This window comes from Pleurodeles waltl, chromosome 3_1 (genome assembly GCF_031143425.1).
Source record: "Pleurodeles waltl isolate 20211129_DDA chromosome 3_1, aPleWal1.hap1.20221129, whole genome shotgun sequence".
Classification (NCBI taxonomy): domain Eukaryota; kingdom Metazoa; phylum Chordata; class Amphibia; order Caudata; family Salamandridae; genus Pleurodeles; species Pleurodeles waltl.
In genome coordinates this window covers 1,402,396,738-1,402,417,202 of record NC_090440.1, presented here as the reverse complement: position 1 = coordinate 1,402,417,202, position 20,465 = coordinate 1,402,396,738, and the positions used below count along the sequence as shown (strand labels likewise).

General features: G+C 48.3%; 1 protein-coding gene across 4 annotated transcripts in view; it reads right to left on the bottom strand.

The window, feature by feature from the left end:
* The window catches only part of LOC138285243 (NXPE family member 4-like), an 859,879-nt gene that overhangs the window by 12,252 nt on the left and 827,162 nt on the right, over positions 1-20,465 (bottom strand). For 3 of the 4 annotated variants that reach the window (XM_069224936.1, XM_069224935.1, XM_069224937.1), the window contains one exon: positions 12,102-12,323. The exons of the other annotated variant lie outside the window; for it this stretch is intronic. In XM_069224936.1, the coding sequence (XP_069081037.1) occupies positions 12,102-12,323 (222 nt within the window). The remainder of the gene's footprint in view (positions 1-12,101; positions 12,324-20,465) is intronic. 4 annotated transcript variants of the gene reach the window in all.

Here is a 20,465-nt window from a genome sequence, read left to right as displayed (position 1 = left end):
CATTCGCCGCTGCAGCAAGAAGACGGCGGAGGATCAGCTGGGGATGGCATCCCAATGTGGGAGGGGTGCCCGTCGCACCATGACCCCCCTGATGTTCCGGATCCTGGCGGTGGCCTACCCGGAGTTGGATGGGCGCTTGAGGGCATCACAGCAGACACAAGGGGGTGAGTACAACCTCATTCTGCGGACTTTGCGTGCAGTGGAGGTGTCTGGGTGGGGGAGGTGGGCTGTGGGTGTCCTTAGGCCAGGGCGAGTTAGGTAAGCAAGGCCCCTCCATAATGTAGGCCATGTGGCACTCTATCCCACCTCAGCAGAGTGCCAAGTCGAGGTATAGTTGCCCCTGAGGCATCCATGTGCGCAGATGTCCACCATTGCCATGTAGGCCATATCCCAGAAATTGCATGTGCAGAGGGCAGGAGCACGGCGTAATGCAGGGGGCTGCTGCGTTTGTCTTGTCCGCCAACGGTAGTGGTATGCCATGCACTAAAACTCTCTTTCTTCTGTCTCCCCCCCTTTTTCTGCTCTCCCTGTCCTTTTGTGCATCAGCATCAACAGGCGGAGGTACAGTGGCACCGGAGCACGAGGGAGCTGCATCCCACATGGCCATGGAGGGCCACACCACGGACTCTGAATGCACCAGTGGGACGGAGGGCAAGGGGAGCTTCACGTCGGCCACCGGATCACCAAGCAGCGACACGGACTCGTCCGCCGATGTGGGCTCCCTTGTGGTGGCGGCACCATCTGTGCCCCCCACCTCTACAAGTACAGCCACCTCACCTACCAGCCCTGCCCTCCCAGCAGCCCCTCAGCGTTCGCCCCGTGCCCGCTCACCCAGGAGGGTGGGCATCACCTTCGCCCCAGGCACCTCAGGCCCTGCCCCAGTCACCCCTGCTGCCCTCAGTGAGGAGGCCATTGACCTCCTCAGGTCACTCACTGTTGGGCAGTCTACCATTGTGAATGCCATCCAGGGTGTAGAACAAGAGTTGCAACACAGTAATGCATTCCTGGAGGGCATTCATTCTGGTCAGGCTGTCCTTCAGCGAACCCTGCAATCTCTGGCCTCAGCACTGATGGCAGCCATTGTCCCTGTGTCTAGCCTCCCCCCTCCAACTTCCTCCACCCAGACCCAATCTCCTGTACCCCACCCCATCCCAAGCACACCTACAGACCAGCATGCACACAAGTCAACACACACAAGTAGCTCAAGCAAACATAGGCACCACACACACCACAGGCACTCACGCAAGCCTCACCCACATACAGACACAGCAACATCCACTGCCTCCACTGTGTCCCCCTCCTCCTCTTCTCCCTCCCAGTCTCGTCTACACACACACCTGCATGCACCACATCTACAGGCACCATGAATCGCACCAGGACACCCAGCACCACAAGCCGCTCACCTGCACTCACCACCTCCACTGGGGACTTACACGTCCCCTGTGTCCTCTCCCAGTGTGTCTGTGACGCCCCCTCCCAAAGTACACAAACGCCGGCAATCACTCACCCAACATCCATCCACCTCACGACAGCCTCCAGTACCTGCACCTGCACCCAAAACACCTAAAGTGACACCTCCGACAACCACCTCCTCTTCCTCCACTCCCAGACCCCCTCCAACTACCCATCCCAATGTTCATCAGAAACTGTCCCTCTGTAAAGTTGACCTTTTTGCCCCCCCTCCAATTCATCAGTCCCGTCGTAGCGACTCAGCCAAAAAGCCTCCAATACCAGTGGTGCCTGTTCAAGGTTTTTGGAGTGCACCAGCCACCAGGGCAGGCAGTAAGACCCGGAGCCAAGGCACTGGCAGCCCACCCCCTGTAAAGGCTCTAAAATTGGAGAGTGGACGACGGGACCGTGTTAAGACTCCTGGTGGGAAAACAACTGACATGGGTTCCAAGGGGATTGGAGAGTCAGCTGTGACTCCACCAAAGGTGGGGAAGGGCCAGAGGAAGTCTGGCCAGCCTGTTGTGAGTGTCACGGCAGAGAAGTGCGCCATCATTTCCGGCGGTCGAGACACAACCGCCAGCACCGTCGTCACTGGTCCACAGACCACCGCCGGAGTCAGTGCCCAGGAGGGCCCAAGTATCGTCACTGGTCCACAGACCACCGCCAGAGTCAGTGCCCAGGAGGGCCCAAGTATCGTCACTGGTCAGGAGACCACCGCCGGAGTCATAGCCCAGAAGGGCACAAGTATCGTCACTGGTCCACAGACCACCGCCAGAGTCAGTGCCCAGGAGGGCCCAAGTATTGTCACTGGTCAGGAGACCACCGCCGGAGTCACAGCCCAGGAGGGCACAAGTATTGTCACTGGTCCACAGACCACCGCCAGAGTCAGTGCCCAGGAGGGCCCAAGTATCGTCACTGGTCAGGAGACCACCGCCGGAGTCACAGCCCAGGAGGGCACAAGTATCGTCACTGGTCCACAGACCACCGCCAGAGTCAGTGCCCAGAAGGGCCCAAGTATTGTCACTGGTCCACAGACCACCGCCAGAGTCAGTGCCCAGAAGGGCCCAAGTATCGTCACTGGTCAGGAGACCACCGCCGGAGTCACAGCCCAGGAGGGCACAAGTATCGTCACTGGTCCACAGACCACCGCCAGAGTCAGTGCCCAGGAGGGCCCAAGTATCGTCACTGGTCCACAGACCACCGCCAGAGTCAGTGCCCAGGAGGGCCCAAGTATCGTCACTGGTCCACAGACCACCGCCAGAGTCAGTGCCTAGGAGGGCCCAAGTATCGTCACTGGTCCACAGACCACCGCCAGAGTCAGTGCCCAGGAGGGCCCAAGTATCGTCACTGGTCAGGAGACCACCGCCGGAGTCACAGCCCAGGAGGGCACAAGTACCGTCACTGGTCCACAGACCACCGCGAGAGTCAGTGCCCAGGAGGGCCCAAGTATTGTCACTGGTCAGGAGACCACCGCCGGAGTCACAGCCCAGGAGGGCACAAGTATCGTCACTGGTCCACAGACCACCGCCAGAGTCAGTGCCCAGGAGGGCCCAAGTATCGTCACTGGTCAGGAGACCACCGCCGGAGTCACAGCCCAGGAGGGCACAAGTATTGTCACTGGTCCACAGACCACCGCCAGAGTCAGTGCCCAGAAGGGCCCAAGTATCGTCACTGGTCAGGAGACCACCGCCGGAGTCACAGCCCAGGAGGGCACAAATATCGTCACTGGTCCACAGACCACCGCCAGAGTCAGTGCCCAGGAGGGCCTAAGTATCGTCACTGGTCCACAGACCACCGCCAGAGTCAGTGCCCAGGAGGGCCCAAGTATCGTCACTGGTCCACAGACCACCGCCAGAGTCAGTGCCTAGGAGGGCCCAAGTATTGTCACTGGTCCACAGACCACCGCCAGAGTCAGTGCCCAGGAGGGCCCAAGTATTGTCACTGGTCAGGAGACCACCGCCGGAGTCAGAGCCCAGGAGGGCACAAGTATCGTCACTGGTCCACAGACCACCACCAGAGTCAGTGCCCAGGAGGGCACAAGTATCGTCACTGGTCAGGAGACCACCGCCGGAGTCACAGCCCAGGAGGGCACAAGTATCATCACTGGTCCACAGACCACCGCCAGAGTCAGTGCCCAGGGGGGCCCAAGTATCGTCACTGGTCAGGAGACCACCGCCGGAGTCAGTGCCCTGGAGGGCCCCGGCTGCCCCAGCCCCGCTGGGCAATGATGGAACGTCATGCCACACACCAATGTCCAGTGTAGAGAACGTCATGCAGGGCAAAGACCGCCATGGCAAAGCACCGCTAAACAGGGCAAAGACCGCCATGGCAAAGCACCGCTGAACAGTCCTGAACCGCCATGTCAAAGCACCGCTGAACAGTCCTGAACCGCCATGTCAAAGCACCGCTGAACAGGGCAAAGACTGCCATGTCAAAGCACTGCTGAACAGGGCAAAGACCGCCATGGCAAAGCACCGCTGAACAGGGCAAAGACCGCCATGGCAAAGCACCGCTGAACAGTCCTGAACCGCCATGTCAAAGCACCGCTGAACAGTCCTGAACCGCCATGTCAAAGCACTGCTGAACAGGGCAAAGACCGCCATGGCAAAGCACCGCTGAACAGGGCAAGCACCAGGTAGGACTGAATGGACCGCCACATCAGGCATCCTTATCCCATGTGCAGCTGGGACAGTGACAGGACACGACCTTTCACGGGGAGACTCATCCAGTCTGGGCACCAGTCCCCCCCAGTACCAGTAGAGACCTGCATCTACTTGGGAGACTGTGGCTTTGCACTCCCCTGGATGGCACAGTGGGCAACCCACCCACTGTAGAGACTTGAGAGACTGTGGCTTTGCACTCCCCAGGATGGTCCAGTGGGCAACCCACCCACTGTAGAGACTTGGGAGACTGTGGCTTTGCACTCCCCAGGATGGCACAGTGGGCAAGCCACCCACTGTTATCGAGTTGAGAGACTGTGGCTTTGCACTCCCCAGGATGGCACAGTGGGCAAGCCACCCACTGTAGAGACTTGAGAGACTGTGGCTTTGCACTCCCCAGGATGGCACAGTGGGCAACCCACCCACTGTAGAGACTTGAGAGACTGTGGCTTTGCACTCCCCAGGATGGCACAGTGGGCAACCCACCCACTCCCCAGGATACATCAATGGGCATGAAACCCCGTCGTGGATCTGGCTTTGCAGTCATCCGGCTGAGGTGCCCCCCCTTCCCTTCCCCCTGAGGTGCCTGTAGTATTTCTATTTGATGCCCCGGCAGTGTTCTCTCCGATTGTGGCCAGGTATCTATTGTGGGCCTCGTCCATGCCTTTTTGGACTGTTGGTGCACAGACATTGTTATGTACATATCTGCACTACTTCTCGCATTGTATATAATTATGACTGATTTTCAAATATATATCTGTATATTTTTGGATGACATGTGTATTGGCACATTACAATGTTTGACCGAATTTCGCTTTGTGTTTTCATTCTTCCGGGGGGATTGTGGGTTGTTACTGTGATTTTTTGTGAATGCGTTGGTGTGTATGTTGTAATATGCGAGGGTGGGGGTGTTTGGTGGGTGTCCCCCTAACTTTTGCCTCCCTCGTGTCGTAGGTGCAGTACTCACCGTTGTGTTCGGCGCCTACGTAGCTGTTGGCCGTAGAGGAGCAGAAACACAAGGGCAGGTAGTATTTGGAGTTCCGGCTCCATGGAGTCCTCGTGGGATATGTTCAGGTGAGCGTTTTCCCATAGCAAAAGCTGTTTCCGCCGTGTTTTTATCCACGGAGAATCCGCCCCGGAAAAGGTGGCGGATTGGCAGGTTGCAATACTGTGGGCGGTACATTGTCTTCCGCCTGTCTGTTGGCGGTGACCGCCGCGCTGATTGTCTGTACCGCTGTGGCGGGCGATGTGTTAAAGTGGCTGTCTATGTTGGCGGTTTCCGCCAGGGTCATAATTCCCTTTTTTTGTCCGCAGGCCTGTTTGCGGTATTTCCGCTGCTTTAACACCGTCCGCCAGGGTTGTAATGACCCCCTTAGTAACTTTGCACCTAGCCTTCAGTAAATGAAGATTAGATATATAGATGACTTAAGTGCAGTGAAAATGGCTGTGAAATAGTATGTGCACTATTTCACGCAGGCTGCAGCGGCAGTCCTGTGAAAGGGTTTGTCTGAGCTTCTTATGGGTGGCAAAAGAAATGCTGCAGCCCATAAGGATCTCCTGGAACCCCAATGCCCTGGGCACCTAGGTACCATATACTAGGGACTTATAAGGAGGGGTCCGGTGTGCCAATTGAAATTGGTAAATGTAGTCACTAGCCTATAGTGACAAATTTAAAAGCAGAGAGAGCATAAGCACTGAGGTTCTGGTTAACAGAGCGTCAGTGACACAGTTAAGGACTACTGACAACACACATATTAGGCCACAAACTATGAGCACTGGGGTCCTGACCAGCAGGGTCCCGGTGAGACAGGCAAACACATACTGACATACAGGTAAAGATGGGGGTAACATGCCAAGAAAGAAGGTACTTTCCTACAGGATTATATTTCAAGTTTCGGTATTATAGCTGCCAACTGCGAATTTGGAGAAAATCTGGCTATTTATCTTCGTGATCAGTTTGTTTTTCATTGTTATAGCAAGAAGATACAAGAACGTTTACTAGCCTGCAGGAATCCTACGTTAAATGAAGTTCTTGATATAGCTAAAAGCATTGAACGTTCTTCCTTGTCTACAAAAGTTATTCCAGGAGCTGACACAGGTAATGAAACTATTTGTGTCATTAGCATTAAAAAAGGGCAACATGAAAATTACAAAAGAAGACCTAGTAATATCTCCTCAAGTAAACTGATGTGCTATAGGTGTGGTTCCAGACAACATTTAGGCAATAATCCACTATCAACAGAAGATGCAACAAGTGCAAAAAACAAGGGCATTTCATAGCGTATGTAAATCGAGTTTTAAATCCACAAATGTGCAATAACGATCAATGCTGTGGAATCTGCAGATGAAGAATGTCAAGAAGACATGATTAACAATTTGGTTTTGACTATTGAGGGTGTATTACCTCACAATACTCATGTTAAAGCTCCATTAGGTACTGCTCAATTTGGTGACTTCAACGTCAAAGTCATGGCAGATTCAGGTTCACCAAAAACCATTCTATTCTAAAAAAAATGATGAAAGATCTTCTGGACACAGACATTCATCCCGAAGCCTTTGGAGGACAAGAAATTGACGTGTTGGATCATTTTTATTGATTTGGTGTCTGTGTTGGGAAGGAGAGTTATGACAAAAGTATATGTTGCAAAGAAAGGTTGTGATATCGATGGCTGGTGTGATTTAGCTAGCATAGGTATTATACTAAAACATGGCTGTGATCAACCTATAGCATTAGATGATTTACTAGTTGCATCAGTTGAAATTCCTAATGAAAACTTGAAAGCATGTACTGGTATTAGTGATATCTTAGCTAAATATCCTGATGTTTTTTATTCAAAAGTGGGTTGTGTCTAAGGTGTTATCTATGATATTAAGTTGAAATCCAGTGCTGTACCTATACGTCACAAGGTCAGACCTGTACCTCTCAGTGTTAGAGAAGACTTGCGTACGTTTTTGGAGGACTTGTGCTAGAATGGTATTATACAAACTTGTGATTCATCTGAATGGGTTTTGGCTAAGAAACAGAATGGAAGCTTGCGTTTGTGTGCTGTTTTGAGGTCATTAAATAAAAATATAGTTGTAGATTGCTATCCATTACCAAAAATTCAAGAAATGCTTATGGCTATAGGAGAAGCTGTATATTTTTCTTTGATTGACCTTAAGTCAGCAAACCACCAAGTTGCATTATCTAAAAGGTCACGGAAACTTACCACTTTTGTCACGCCTTTTGGTGCCTTTGAATTTTTAAGATTACCTTTTGGGTTGGCGTCTGCCTCTAGCGTGTTCCAGAAACGAATGGACTCCTTATTTAAAGGCGTAAAAGGTGTGTAGGCATTTCAACATGATATTATTATATTTGCTAAAGATATTAATGAACATAATGAAATATTAGAGAAAGTGGTAAGTACATTGAGCAAGAAAGGAATGACGGTTTCTGAGGATAAATGTAAGTTCCTTGCATAAGAACTTAAGAACTTGAGTATCTAGGCCACACTATAACAGAACAAGGTATTAAACCTAAACAAGATTTATTATAGGCTATTAGTAAAGCTCCTTCTCCCAATGATAAGGACTCATTTAAATCTTTTTTAGGACTCAGCGAATAGTACACTATGGGCCTGATTCTAACTTTGGAGGACGGTGTTAAACCGTCCCAAAAGTGGCGGATATACCACCTACCGTATTACGAGTCCATTATATCCTATGGAACTCGTAATACGGTAGGTGGTATATCCGCCACTTTTGGGACGGTTTAACACCGTCCTCCAAAGTTAGAATCAGGCCCTATGTTTGTTCAGGGATATGCTACTGCAGTAGAACCTTTGACATGTCTTATTAGGAAACATCAAAAATTTGTTTGGACAAGTGAGGAAGAAAAAGCATTTCAGGGTATAAAACAAATGATTTGTGATGCACCTGCATTGCAACCTTTCAATTGTACAGAAAAATGGGTAGTTATAGTTGATGCTAGTTCAATTGGTCTGGGGGCTATTCTTACCCAAATTCATCTCGGAAAAGAACGGACCATAGCATTCAGCTCTAGAACATTAATCAAATCTGAGTGTCATTATAGTACTATTGAAAGAGAGCATTAGGCTGTACCGGGGCTGCTGAAAAGCTTAAAACTTACTTATGAGGACATTAATTACTGATCACAAACCGCTTATCTTTTTAATGAGTGGAAATGGCATGGGAAAAGCATCAGCTAGATTAATTAGGTTATTGTCGAAATTGCAAGAGTACAATTTCACCATCAAACATATTCAAGGTAGGACATTTTTTAGAGCATTCTGCTTATCACGTATGCCTTTGAAGTGTCTAGATAATTCTGATATTGATCAACATCAGGAGTGTGTAGTATCTGTCGTAGATGCTTCTAATCATTTGTCTGACATCATCTAAGAAGAGGAGTGGATTCAACCATCTAGACAAGATCCTATCTTAAGTGAAGTAAGAAAATATATGTTGAGTGGATGGCCACCAATAAGAAACATTTCAAAAACTTTAGTTCCGTTTGAACAAATATTGTCTGAGTTAACATTGGAAAATGCTATGATAACCAGGCAAGGGTTATTTATACCACCTGCAGTTTTGCGCCATAGACTAATCTGTACTGCTCACAAAGGTCATCCTGGTATGTCTGGCACTAAAATGTTGTTGCAACAGCATTATTGGTGGCCTGGGTTGGATTCGAGTGTTGAACAGTTTGTGAATAAATGTAGTGAATGTCTTGTCTCTGATAAACATTGGAAACTTACCAAAAGTAAAACTAGTATGAATCCTTTACCAGAAGGACCATGGTGGAAGGTAGCAATTGATTTATCAGGACCGTTACATCGTTTACCCTCTAGTATGAAATATTTGATCGTATTAGTAGATTATTATTCAAAATGAATAACCTATGACTTTGTACATGTTCCAATATTGACACTGTTATTGAATTTTTAGAGAAAGTTTTTGTGCCTGAAGGAAATCCTAAAGTTTTGGTTTCTGATAATGGCACTCATTTTGTTTCTGAAAGGATGACAGATTTTTTTTATATAGGAATGGCATCAAGCATGTGAGAACACCACTTTATTTTCCAGCGGCCAATGGATTAGTAGAAAGATGCAACAAATTCCTCAAGAACGGGATACAAATGGCTTTAAGCTCCAATATGAATGTATGTACACATTTACAAGATAAAGTTTCTGTCTGTAGAAATTTTGCACACAAATATGGTGATATTCGAACTGAGAATCATTATACTCAGAAAGATTTTGAAAAAGGGGAACAGGTTGTTGTTAAAAAACTTAAGGAAACATTCAAAGGAGATTCTATTTAGTCAGAACCTGTTCAAATTTTAAAAGTTACTCGTTCTGCGGTTTTGTTAAAGAACCGAGGTTGGTGGAATAAAGGAGCTGTTGTTAAGATTAAGAACTACCAAAAGGAAATTATAAATAAAAAAAGGTGATTTGTCAGAGAATAGTTGTATGGGTTGGAATTGGAATCAGGATCTTCCTACAACTCATTCTCAGAGTTCAACTTGTGTACATAATAGTGTTTCAGGTGTTAGGAGAGGTAATTTGAGTCAGGATCTTACTACAACTGATCCTCAACGTTCGTCTTATGTGCATGATAATGTTTCAGGCCTGGAAAATGGTAGTCAACAAAACATAGAAGCGCCTAACCATGAAAACACAAACAACAGCACACGTTTGGATTATGTCATTTCCACTAATAATATGCCTGGAGCTGCATGCACTCCTTTGTTCTATGGGGACAGAAATGTTTCCAAGAATATACAGAGTTTCAGTTCGGTCGTGAGACCTGTTAAAAGGCGTGTTACTCTGCCTGCTAAATACAAGGACTTTATTATGTATTAGTACTATTTTATTTTATTTTTATTTTGTTTGGAAGGGGGATGTTATATTGTGGAGTTTGGTATTATTCTTTGAGGTATTGTAAATGTTAATCTGCCACGCTGTCTATATGTTTGTACTTGAATCTTTATCAGTGTTCTGTTGCTATGGTCGTGTGGCTTTCTCAGACATTCTCGGCTGGGAGCTGGATGAGATTGCAGCACTGACCAGAAGCTTGTTCAATGCTCTTCGTGGGTCAGAATTTATGGATCTCTGAAGACTTTAAATAAATATTCTACTTTCATCTCATCACTGGCTTCATCTGATTCATCGTATTTAAAGAAGACGTGGATTTCCTTCCTCTACTTAATTAAGGGCCTCCTCCTGTTCATCTTTGTCCAGTCCATAGTAACCTAGGAGCAGCTTTTTGCATGCTTGGGTCTAGTTCATCCTAAAAGCCAGACCTGGGAAAGCTGATTTGTTATGTCCACTCAGGTACAGCTTGATGTAAGTGTTCCCAAAGAGGAGGGAGAGTTTTTATGTTTTCTCTTAACTAAGCCTTAGGGGGTCATTCCGACTTTGGCGGGCGGCGGATGCCGCCCGCCAAAGTAACCCCGTCAGAAGACCGCTCCGCGGTCAAGAGACCGCGGGGGTCATTCCGACTTTCCCACTGGGCCGGCGGGCGACAGCCAAAACGGCGCCCGCCGGCCCAGCGGGAAAGACCCTGCAACAAGGAAGCCGGCTCCGAATGGAGCCGGCGGAGTTGCAGGGGTGCGACGGGTGCAGTGGCACCCGTCGCGATTTTCATTGTCTGCAAAGCAGACAGTGAAAATCCTGCTGGGGCCCTGTTAGGGGCCCCCTGCACTGCCCATGCCAGGGGCCACACAACACCCGTTCCCGCCATCCTGTTTCTGGCGGTGAAAACCGCCAGAAACAGGCTGGCAGGAAGGGGGTCGGAATCCCCATGGCGGCGCTGCAAGTAGCGCCGCCATGGAGGATTCCCCCAGCCGGGGGAAATCTGGCGGGAAACCGCCGGACCCGGCTGGGAGACCGCGGCTTTACAGCCACGGTCAGAATGCCATATGAAGCACCGCCAGCCTGTTGGCGGTGCTTCCGGCATCCTCCGGGTTGGAATGAGGCCCTTAGTGTTGATGATCCCTCTCACAGCGGCAGAATTCGGGGTTAGGAATTGGGCAATCTGTGCCTCTGGTTTGGCCTGGTAATTTGATCTTTCCCCGGGGGGGGGGGGAAAGTGTATTTTTTATTTCATATCCGTTTGACTGTGATTTTGAGGTACCTTATAGTCAATGTGGAGGAACACTCTTTGATTTTTCTTGCTTCAGAGTGTATCTTTTTGGTCTTTCCCATAAACTTTCCCACTTTTATCTCAGGGGCACACAGTATGACTAGCTACCACCCTCCTAGTCAGAGAATTTCCTGCTAAAATGGATGCCTACTTAGAGAGTTCTGTCTACTACAGGATACTACTGTGCCCCCTATCCTGTTTTAGGTAGTGCCAGCAATCACAACGAAAGCCTGTGCATTACAAGAGTTGCTAGCTTGAGAGGGCCTGTACACCTGGAGTTTCATGGAGAACTACATGATTCTCTAAGACTCCTGCTGTTAAGCTCAAATCAATATGAACGATTCCTCTCTTCCTGAATCCACATGGCTTCATTGAAGTGGATCACTGGTCCGACTTTTGACCTGATCTCCTAATGGGACCCATGGTGTTTTCTCTAAACCTAATTTAAACTTCGTCCTTAATTACCCTGTTGCACATGGCCAGTTGCGAGCCATTGTGTTTTTTGGAAGTGACCCCAGGGTTCTCAAACTATTGTGTATAGGGAGTCAATTTCTCTTGCCAATATGTTTCAGTAGATAGTTAACTTAACCAAGCTCAGTGCACATACCCATGAAGAACTGGAGCTTTGGATAATAATCACACATCACCATGTTTATGTGAACTGAGCGCAAACAATAACTCAGAGCCATAGCAAGGGCTTGTCAACACAAATGATCAAACTTAAACTCACTTCACCCTACTGCATGCCCACCAGCGTTGATTTCTGAGAATTTACAAAGGAATTGTGAGCTCTGCGACTGTCCCAAAGAGATGTTTATTTCTCTCAAACATAAATGAGAAACCTACTTTTCATTATGCTTCCAAAGTACTCGATCCACTGGCGCAGAGTAGAATCTCCCATTAGGTAGATCATCTTATGCTGCAAGCATGTGTTCATCTGAATGACGGTGCCTGTACTGGAAGAGAGGGCACAAAACGATGGCTTCCACTCATTTTTCAAGAAGTAACCACTAGGAACTGGAGATTTCATCCCAATCTTACATGTTTGGTTCGAAACTAATGTGGTTCCTAATAAAAAACAGATATTGAACTTTGTAAGATTACTAGAAAACATTTGTTTTGAGACACATATACTCTACTACAGTGTGGAAGTTCATTGTGAGAGGATATTCACAAATGCATGTTTTAAAACGATGCAGCCTTATCTGCAATTACTTAGGATCTCATTATGCAGCATTCCGCTACATTATGACCCTGGCAGTCGGACGCCAGGGGACAATCATCCCCACCAGAAACATGGTCCCCGACCGGCTGATGGCAGTCGGAGTCGTGGTCAGCCAGGGCGGTGCTGAGTTCAGAACCACCATGCTGATAATGAGTCCAGTTTCCGCCAGCCTTTTCATGGCAGGGATCTCGCCATGAAAAAGGCTGCCAGAAACCCAGTGCTGGGGGCCACAGAGGGGTGCCTGCACTGCTCACAGTCATGTCCTGGACAATGCAGGGGCTCTCCTGACCAGCATCCTCAGAATGAACAGTGTCTACTACCGCAGACAGTGCGTATTCTGAGGGTCTTGGGGCACCCTCTGGGCTGACCGGTGGAAACCTCAGATTTCCAAGTTTTTTGCCAGTCAGCCGTGGAAAGGTAGTAATCGGTGGAGGGGGAGACAGTGAGCTCCATGGCGGTCTCCTCTGCACTGGGCTGGCAGGCCGACGGTCAGCCCACCAGCCTCATAAAGAGGGCCTAAGTCATCTCAAGTTGCACAGACTTCTATCAATTTAGAGAACTAATGGTTTACACAAGAATATTAACTGTGCAAAATGGTATTCTAATAATGGGCAAAATTTGATGTGTTCATTGTGACATTCAACTGTACAAGATAAGAAGCATGTTTTGTTTTTGCCCAACGTAAGGTTGCCAGAAATCACCTTTTACTGTTTGGGTTTTTGGTGAGGTACTGGTTATGAGCCGGAGGGTTGGGCTGACAGTTGTGACTTGTTGTAGGATTGACCTAGTTGCCTACAAACAAAAGTGATGTCATCCCTTAAGTAGCAGTCTCACCTAGGAACGAGAGTCCAACTATGACATAGTGTGAGAAGGTAGCCTCTTTCTAGCCTTGTTACCCCCACTTTTGGCCTGTTTGTGAGTGTATGTCAGGGTGTTTGTCACTGTTTTCACTGTCTCACTGGGATCCTGATAGCCAGGCCTCAGTGCTCATAGTGAAAACACTATGTTTTCAGTATGTTTGTTATGTGTCACTGGGATCCTGCTGGTCAGGACCCCAGTGCTCATAGGTTTGTGGCCTATATGTATGTGTCACTGGGACCCTGTCACACAGGGCCCCAGTGCTCATAGGTGTGCATGTATATGTTCCCTGTGTGGTGCCTAACTGTCTCACTGAGGCTCTGCTAACCAGAACCTCAGTGGTTATGCTCTCTCATTACTTCCAAATTGTCACTGACAGGCTAGTGACCATTTTTACCAATTTACATTGGCTTACTGGAACACCCTTATAATTCCCTAGTATATGGTACTGAGGTACCCAGGGTATTGGGGTTCCAGGAGATCCCTATGGGCTGCAGCATTTCTTTTGCCACCCATAGGGAGCTCTGACAATTCTTACACAGGCCTGCCACTGCAGCCTGAGTGAAATAACGTCCACGTTATTTCACAGCCATTTTACACTGCACTTAAGTAACTTATGAGTCACCTATATGTCTAACCTTTACCTGGTAAAGGTTAGGTGCAAAGTTACTTAGTGTGAGGACACCCTGGCACTAGCCAAGGTGCCCCCACATTGTTCAGAGCCAATTCACTGAACTTTGTGAGTGCGGGGACACCATTACACGCGTGCACTACATATAGGTCACTACCTATATGTAGCTTCACCATGGTAACTCCGAATATGGCCATGTAACATGTCTATGATCATGGAATTGCCCCCTCTATGCCATCCTGGCATTGTTGGTACAATTCCATGATCCCAGTGGTCTGTAGCACAGACCCTGGTACTGCCAGACTGCCCTTCCTGGGGTTTCACTGCAGCTGCTGCTGCTGCCAACCCCTCAGACAGGCATCTGCCCTCCTGGGGTCCAGCCAGGCCTGGCCCAGGATGGCAGAACAAAGAACTTCCTCTGAGAGAGGGTGTGACACCCTCTCCCTTTGGAAAATGGTGTGAAGGCAGGGGAGGAGTAGCCTCCCCCAGCCTCTGGAAATGCTTTCTTGGGCACAGATGTGCCCAATTCTGCATAAGCCAGTCTACACCGGTTCAGGGACCCCTTAGCCCCTGCTCTGGCGCGAAACTGGACAAAGGAAAGGGGAGTGACCACTCCCCTGACCTGCACCTCCCCTGGGAGGTGTCCAGAGCTCCTCCAGTGTGCTCCAGACCTCTGCCATCTTGGAAACAGAGGTGCTGCTGGCACACTGGACTGCTCTGAGTGGCCAGTGCCACCAGGTGACGTCAGAGACTCCTGCTGATAGGCTCCTTCAGGTGTTAGTAGCCTTTCCTCTCTCCTAGGTAGCCAAACCCTCTTTTCTGGCTATTTAGGGTCTCTGTCTCTGGGGAAACTGCAGATAATGAATGCATGAGCTCAGCCGAGTTCCTCTGCATCTCCCTCTTCACCTTCTGATAAGGAATCGACCGCTGACCGCGCTGGAAGCCTGCAAACCTGCAACATAGTAGCAAAGACGACTACTGCAACTCTGTAACGCTGATCCTGCCGCCTTCTCGACTGTTTTCCTGCTTGTGCATGCTGTGGGGGTAGTCTGCCTCCTCTCTGCACCAGAAGCTCCGAAGAAATCTCCCGTGGGTCGACGGAATCTTCCCCCTGCAACCGCAGGCACCAAAAAGCTGCATTACCGGTCCCTTGGGTCTCCTCTCAGCACGACGAGCGAGGTCCCTCGAATCCAGCGACACCGTCCAAGTGACCCCCACAGTCCAGTGACTCTTCAGCCCAAGTTTGGTGGAGGTAAGTCCTTGCCTCACCTCGCTGGGCTGCATTGCTGGGAACCGCGACTTTGCAAGCTACTCCGGCCCCTGTGCACTTCCGGCGGAAATCCTTCGTGCACAGCCAAGCCTGGGTCCACGGCACTCTAACCTGCATTGCACGACTTTCTAAGTTGGTCTCCGGCGACGTGGGACTCCTTTGTGCAACTTCGGCGAGCACCGTTTCACGCATCCTCGTAGTGCCTGTTTCTGGCACTTCTCCGGGTGCTACCTGCTTCAGTGAGGGCTCTTTGTCTTGCTCGACGTCCCCTCTCTCTGCAGGTCCAATTTGCGACCTCCTGGTCCCTCCTGGGCCCCAGCAGCGTCCAAAAAAACGCCAAACGCACGATTTGCGTGTAGCAAGGCTTGTTGGCGTCCATCCGGCGGGAAAACACTTCTGCACGACTCTCCAAGGCGTGGGGGATCCATCCTCCAAAGGGGAAGTCTCTAGCCCTTGTCGTTCCTGCAGTATTCACAGTTCTTCAGCCTAGTAAGAGCTTCTTTGCACCAACCGCTGGCATTTCTTGGGCATCTGCCCATCTCCGAGCTGCTTGTGACTTTTGGACTTGGTCCCCTTGTTCCACAGGTACCCTCAGTCAGGAATCCATCGTTGTTGCATTGCTGAGTTGTGTTTTCCTTGCATTTTCCCTCTAACACGACTATTTTGTCCTTAGGGGAACTTTGGTGCACTTTGCACTCACTTTTCAGGGTCTTGGGGAGGGTTATTTTTCTAACTCTCACTATTTTCTAATAGTCCCAGCGACCCTCTACAAGGTCACATAGGTTTGGGGTCCATTCGTGGTTCGCATTCCACTTCTGGAGTATATGGTTTGTGTTGCCCCTATCCCTATGTTTCCCCATTGCAGCCTATTGTAACTATACATTGTTTGCACTGTTTTCTAAGACTATACTGCATATTTTTGCTATTGTGTATATATATCTTGTGTATATTTCCTATCCTCTCACTGAGGGTACACTCTAAGATACTTTGGCATATTGTCATAAAAATAAAGTACCTTTATTTTTAGTATAACTGTGTATTGTGTTTTCTTATGATATTGTGCATATGACACTAAGTGGTACTGTAGTAGCTTCGCACGTCTCCTAGTTCAGCCCGAGCTGCTCTGCTAAGCTACCATTATCTATCAGCCTAAGCTGCTAGACACCCTATACACTAATAAGGGATAACTGGGCCTGGTGCAAGGTGCAAGTACCCCTTGGTACTCACTACAAGCCAGTCCAGCCTCCTACATTGGTTGTGCAGCGGTGGGATAAGTGCTTTGAGACTACTTACCACTCTTGTCATTGTACTTTTCATAAGAGAAAAATATACAAAACAAGGTCAGTGTATATACACATAGCCAAAAAGTTTTGCATTTCCTCTTTTCACTCTTTTCTAAGTGCTGAAAAGTACTTCTAAACTTTCAAAAAGTTCTTAAAAGTTTAAAAAGTTTTTTTCTGTCTTTCCAAAAAGTTCTGAAAACTTTTTTCTCTTTGTCTATCACTTTAACTCTCTCTAAAAAATGTCTGGCACAGGCCAAAAAGTTGAACTGTCCAAACTTGCATATGATCACCTTAGCTGGAAAGGAGCAAGGAGTCTCTGCATAGAGAGAGGTTTGAGTGTAGGGAAGAATCCTTCCTTAGAACTGTTAATTAATATGCTTAGAGTACAGGATAAGGCCATAAGTGCCCAATCTGTAGAAAAAGTAGCTAATGGTTCTCAATCTGATCCAGGGACTCCCCCAGGAAAAGGTTCAGGAAAGAAACTTCTCAGCCTGCCCATTACTAGACAGTCTAGCATAGTTGGTACAGAGGTTGAATCACATCATACTGATGATGTGCTCTCACATTATGCTGGTAGCCAAGCTGTTAGGGTGCCCTTGGTAAGGGACAGGTCTCCTTCTGTTCATTCCCATCATACCTCTGTATCTAGAAATGTCCCTCCCACCCACCCTGATGACAGATTGTTAGAAAGGGAGCTCAATAGATTGAGAGTGGAGCAAACCAGACTGAAGCTCAAGAAGCAACAGCTGGATTTGGATAGACAGTCTTTAGAAATAGAGAGGGAAAGACAGAAAATGGGTTTAGATACCCATGGTGGCAGCAGCAGTATTCCCCATAGTCATCCTGCAAAAGAGCATGATTCCAGGAATCTGCACAAGATAGTTCCCCCTTATAAGGAGGGGGATGACATTAACAAGTGGTTTGCTGCACTTGAGAGGGCCTGTGCTGTACAGGATGTCCCTCAAAGGCAGTGGGCTGCTATCCTATGGCTATCATTTAGTGGAAAAGGTAGGGATAGGCTCCTTACTGTGAAAGAAAGTGATGCCAATAATTTTACAGTTCTTAAGAATGCACTCCTGGATGGTTATGGCTTAACCACTGAACAGTACAGGATAAAGTTCAGAGAGACCAAAAAGGAGTCTTCACAAGACTGGGTTGATTTCATTGACCATTCAGTGAAGGCCTTGGAGGGGTGGTTACATGGCAGTAAAGTTACTGATTATGAAAGCCTGTATAACACAATCCTGAGAGAGCATATACTTAATAATTGTGTGTCTGATTTGTTGCACCAGTACTTGGTGGACTCTGATCTGACCTCTCCCCAAGAATTGGGAAAGAAGGCAGACAAATGGGTCAGAACAAGAGTGAACAGAAAAGTTCATACAGGGGGTGACAAAGATGGCAATAAGAAGAAAGATGGTGAAAAATCTCAAGATAAGCATGGGGATAAGGGTAAAACCAAAGATCCCACTTCAAATCTTAAACACTCTTCAGAGGGTGGGGATAAAACAAATTCTTCCTCTTCTTCCCAACCTGCACACATTAAAAAGCCTTGGTGCTTTGTGTGTAAAAACAGAGGCCATAGGCCAGGGGATAAGTCCTGTCCAGGTAAACCCCCTGAGCCTACCACCACTAATGCATCAAGCTCTAGTGCCCCTAGCAGTAGTGGTACTAGTGGTGGGACTGCTGGCAACAGTCAAGCAAAGGGTGTAGTTGGGTTCACTTATGGGTCCATAGTGAAAACTGATGTCATCAGTCCCAAGACAGTTTCTGTCACACCTAGTGGCATTGGCCTTGCCACACTGGCTGCTTGTCCTCTTACAATGGATAAGTACAGGCAGACAGTTTCAATAAATGGTGTTGAGGCCTTGGCCTACAGGGACACAGGTGCCAGTTTCACTTTGGTGACTGAAAACCTAGTGCCTCCTGAACAACACATCATTGGACAACAGTATAAAATTATTGATGTCCATAACTCCACTAAGTTTCTTCCCTTAGCTATAATTCAGTTTAGTTGGGGTGGAGTTACTGGCCCTAAGCAGGTGGTGGTATCACCTAGCTTACCTGTAGACTGTCTCTTAGGTAATGACCTAGAGGCCTCAGGTTGGGCTGATGTAGAGTTTTATGCCCATGCAGCCATGCTGGGCATCCCTGAGGAATTGTTCCCTCTCATTTCAAGTGAAATGAAAAAGCAAAGGAGAGAAGGCCTGAAAACTCAGGATCCCTCTCCATCAACAGGTAAAAAGGGTATCACAGTATCCCCTAACCACCCTACCATTCAGGATACCATTCCTGTGGTGGGAGAAACCTCTCCTGGGGTGGCACCTGTTCCAAGGGAATCATCAGTTGGCAAAACTGTACTCCCTGAGGTGGAAGTACCTCTCTGTGGGATAACTAACATTGGTGAGAAAAACAGCACCATTTTAGTTAACATGGAGCATCCCTCCAACCCTCCCAGAGAAACTTTAGTGCAGAAACCCTGCACTACCTCACAACACTTAGGACAGCATCCCTGCCCTAGTGTGGAGCTCATAGGACAGCATCCCTGCCCTGCTCCAACTCAAGAGAAACAGCATCCCTGTTCTCTCTTCCAGCCAAATGGACAAAGTTTTTGCCCAGCTATGGCTTTACTGAGACAGCATCCCTGTCTGGCATTTCCATCATTACAAATAGGTTCAGTGGATAATTCCCACTGCTCTAAACTAAAACTTACTGATAGAAACTCTGAAAATACATCTTCACATTGTTGGTTAGCTAAAAAACTTCAAACAGGGTGGTTTACATCCCCAGAGGGAAGTAACCATATAGTGGATGATAAAGGGAGTAACCAGTCTATTGCAGAGCTACTCTCTACTTATCACCACTTAGACAATAAAGTCTCAACTGGCCAAGGTTAGCCTTATTGTCCTTCGTTTGGGGGGGGGTTGTGTGAGAAGGTAGCCTCTTTCTAGCCTTGTTACCCCCACTTTTGGCCTGTTTGTGAGTGTATGTCAGGGTGTTTGTCACTGTTTTCACTGTCTCACTGGGATCCTGATAGCCAGGCCTCAGTGCTCATAGTGAAAACACTATGTTTTCAGTATGTTTGTTATGTGTCACTGGGATCCTGCTGGTCAGGACCCCAGTGCTCATAGGTTTGTGGCCTATATGTATGTGTCACTGGGACCCTGTCACACAGGGCCCCAGTGCTCATAGGTGTGCATGTATATGTTCCCTGTGTGGTGCCTAACTGTCTCACTGAGGCTCTGCTAACCAGAACCTCAGTGGTTATGCTCTCTCATTACTTCCAAATTGTCACTGACAGGCTAGTGACCATTTTTACCAATTTACATTGGCTTACTGGAACACCCTCATAATTCCCTAGTATATGGTACTGAGGTACCCAGGGTATTGGGGTTCCAGGAGATCCCTATGGGCTGCAGCATTTCTTTTGCCACCCATAGGGAGCTCTGACAATTCTTACACAGGCCTGCCACTGCAGCCTGAGTGAAATAACGTCCACGTTATTTCACAGCCATTTTACACTGCACTTAAGTAACTTATGAGTCACCTATATGTCTAACCTTTACCTGGTAAAGGTTAGGTGCAAAGTTACTTAGTGTGAGGACACCCTGGCACTAGCCAAGGTGCCCCCACATTGTTCAGAGCCAATTCACTGAACTTTGTGAGTGCGGGGACACCATTACACGCGTGCACTACATATAGGTCACTACCTATATGTAGCTTCACCATGGTAACTCCGAATATGGCCATGTAACATGTCTATGATCATGGAATTGCCCCCTCTATGCCATCCTGGCATTGTTGGTACAATTCCATGATCCCAGTGGTCTGTAGCACAGACCCTGGTACTGCCAGACTGCCCTTCCTGGGGTTTCACTGCAGCTGCTGCTGCTGCCAACCCCTCAGACAGGCATCTGCCCTCCTGGGGTCCAGCCAGGCCTGG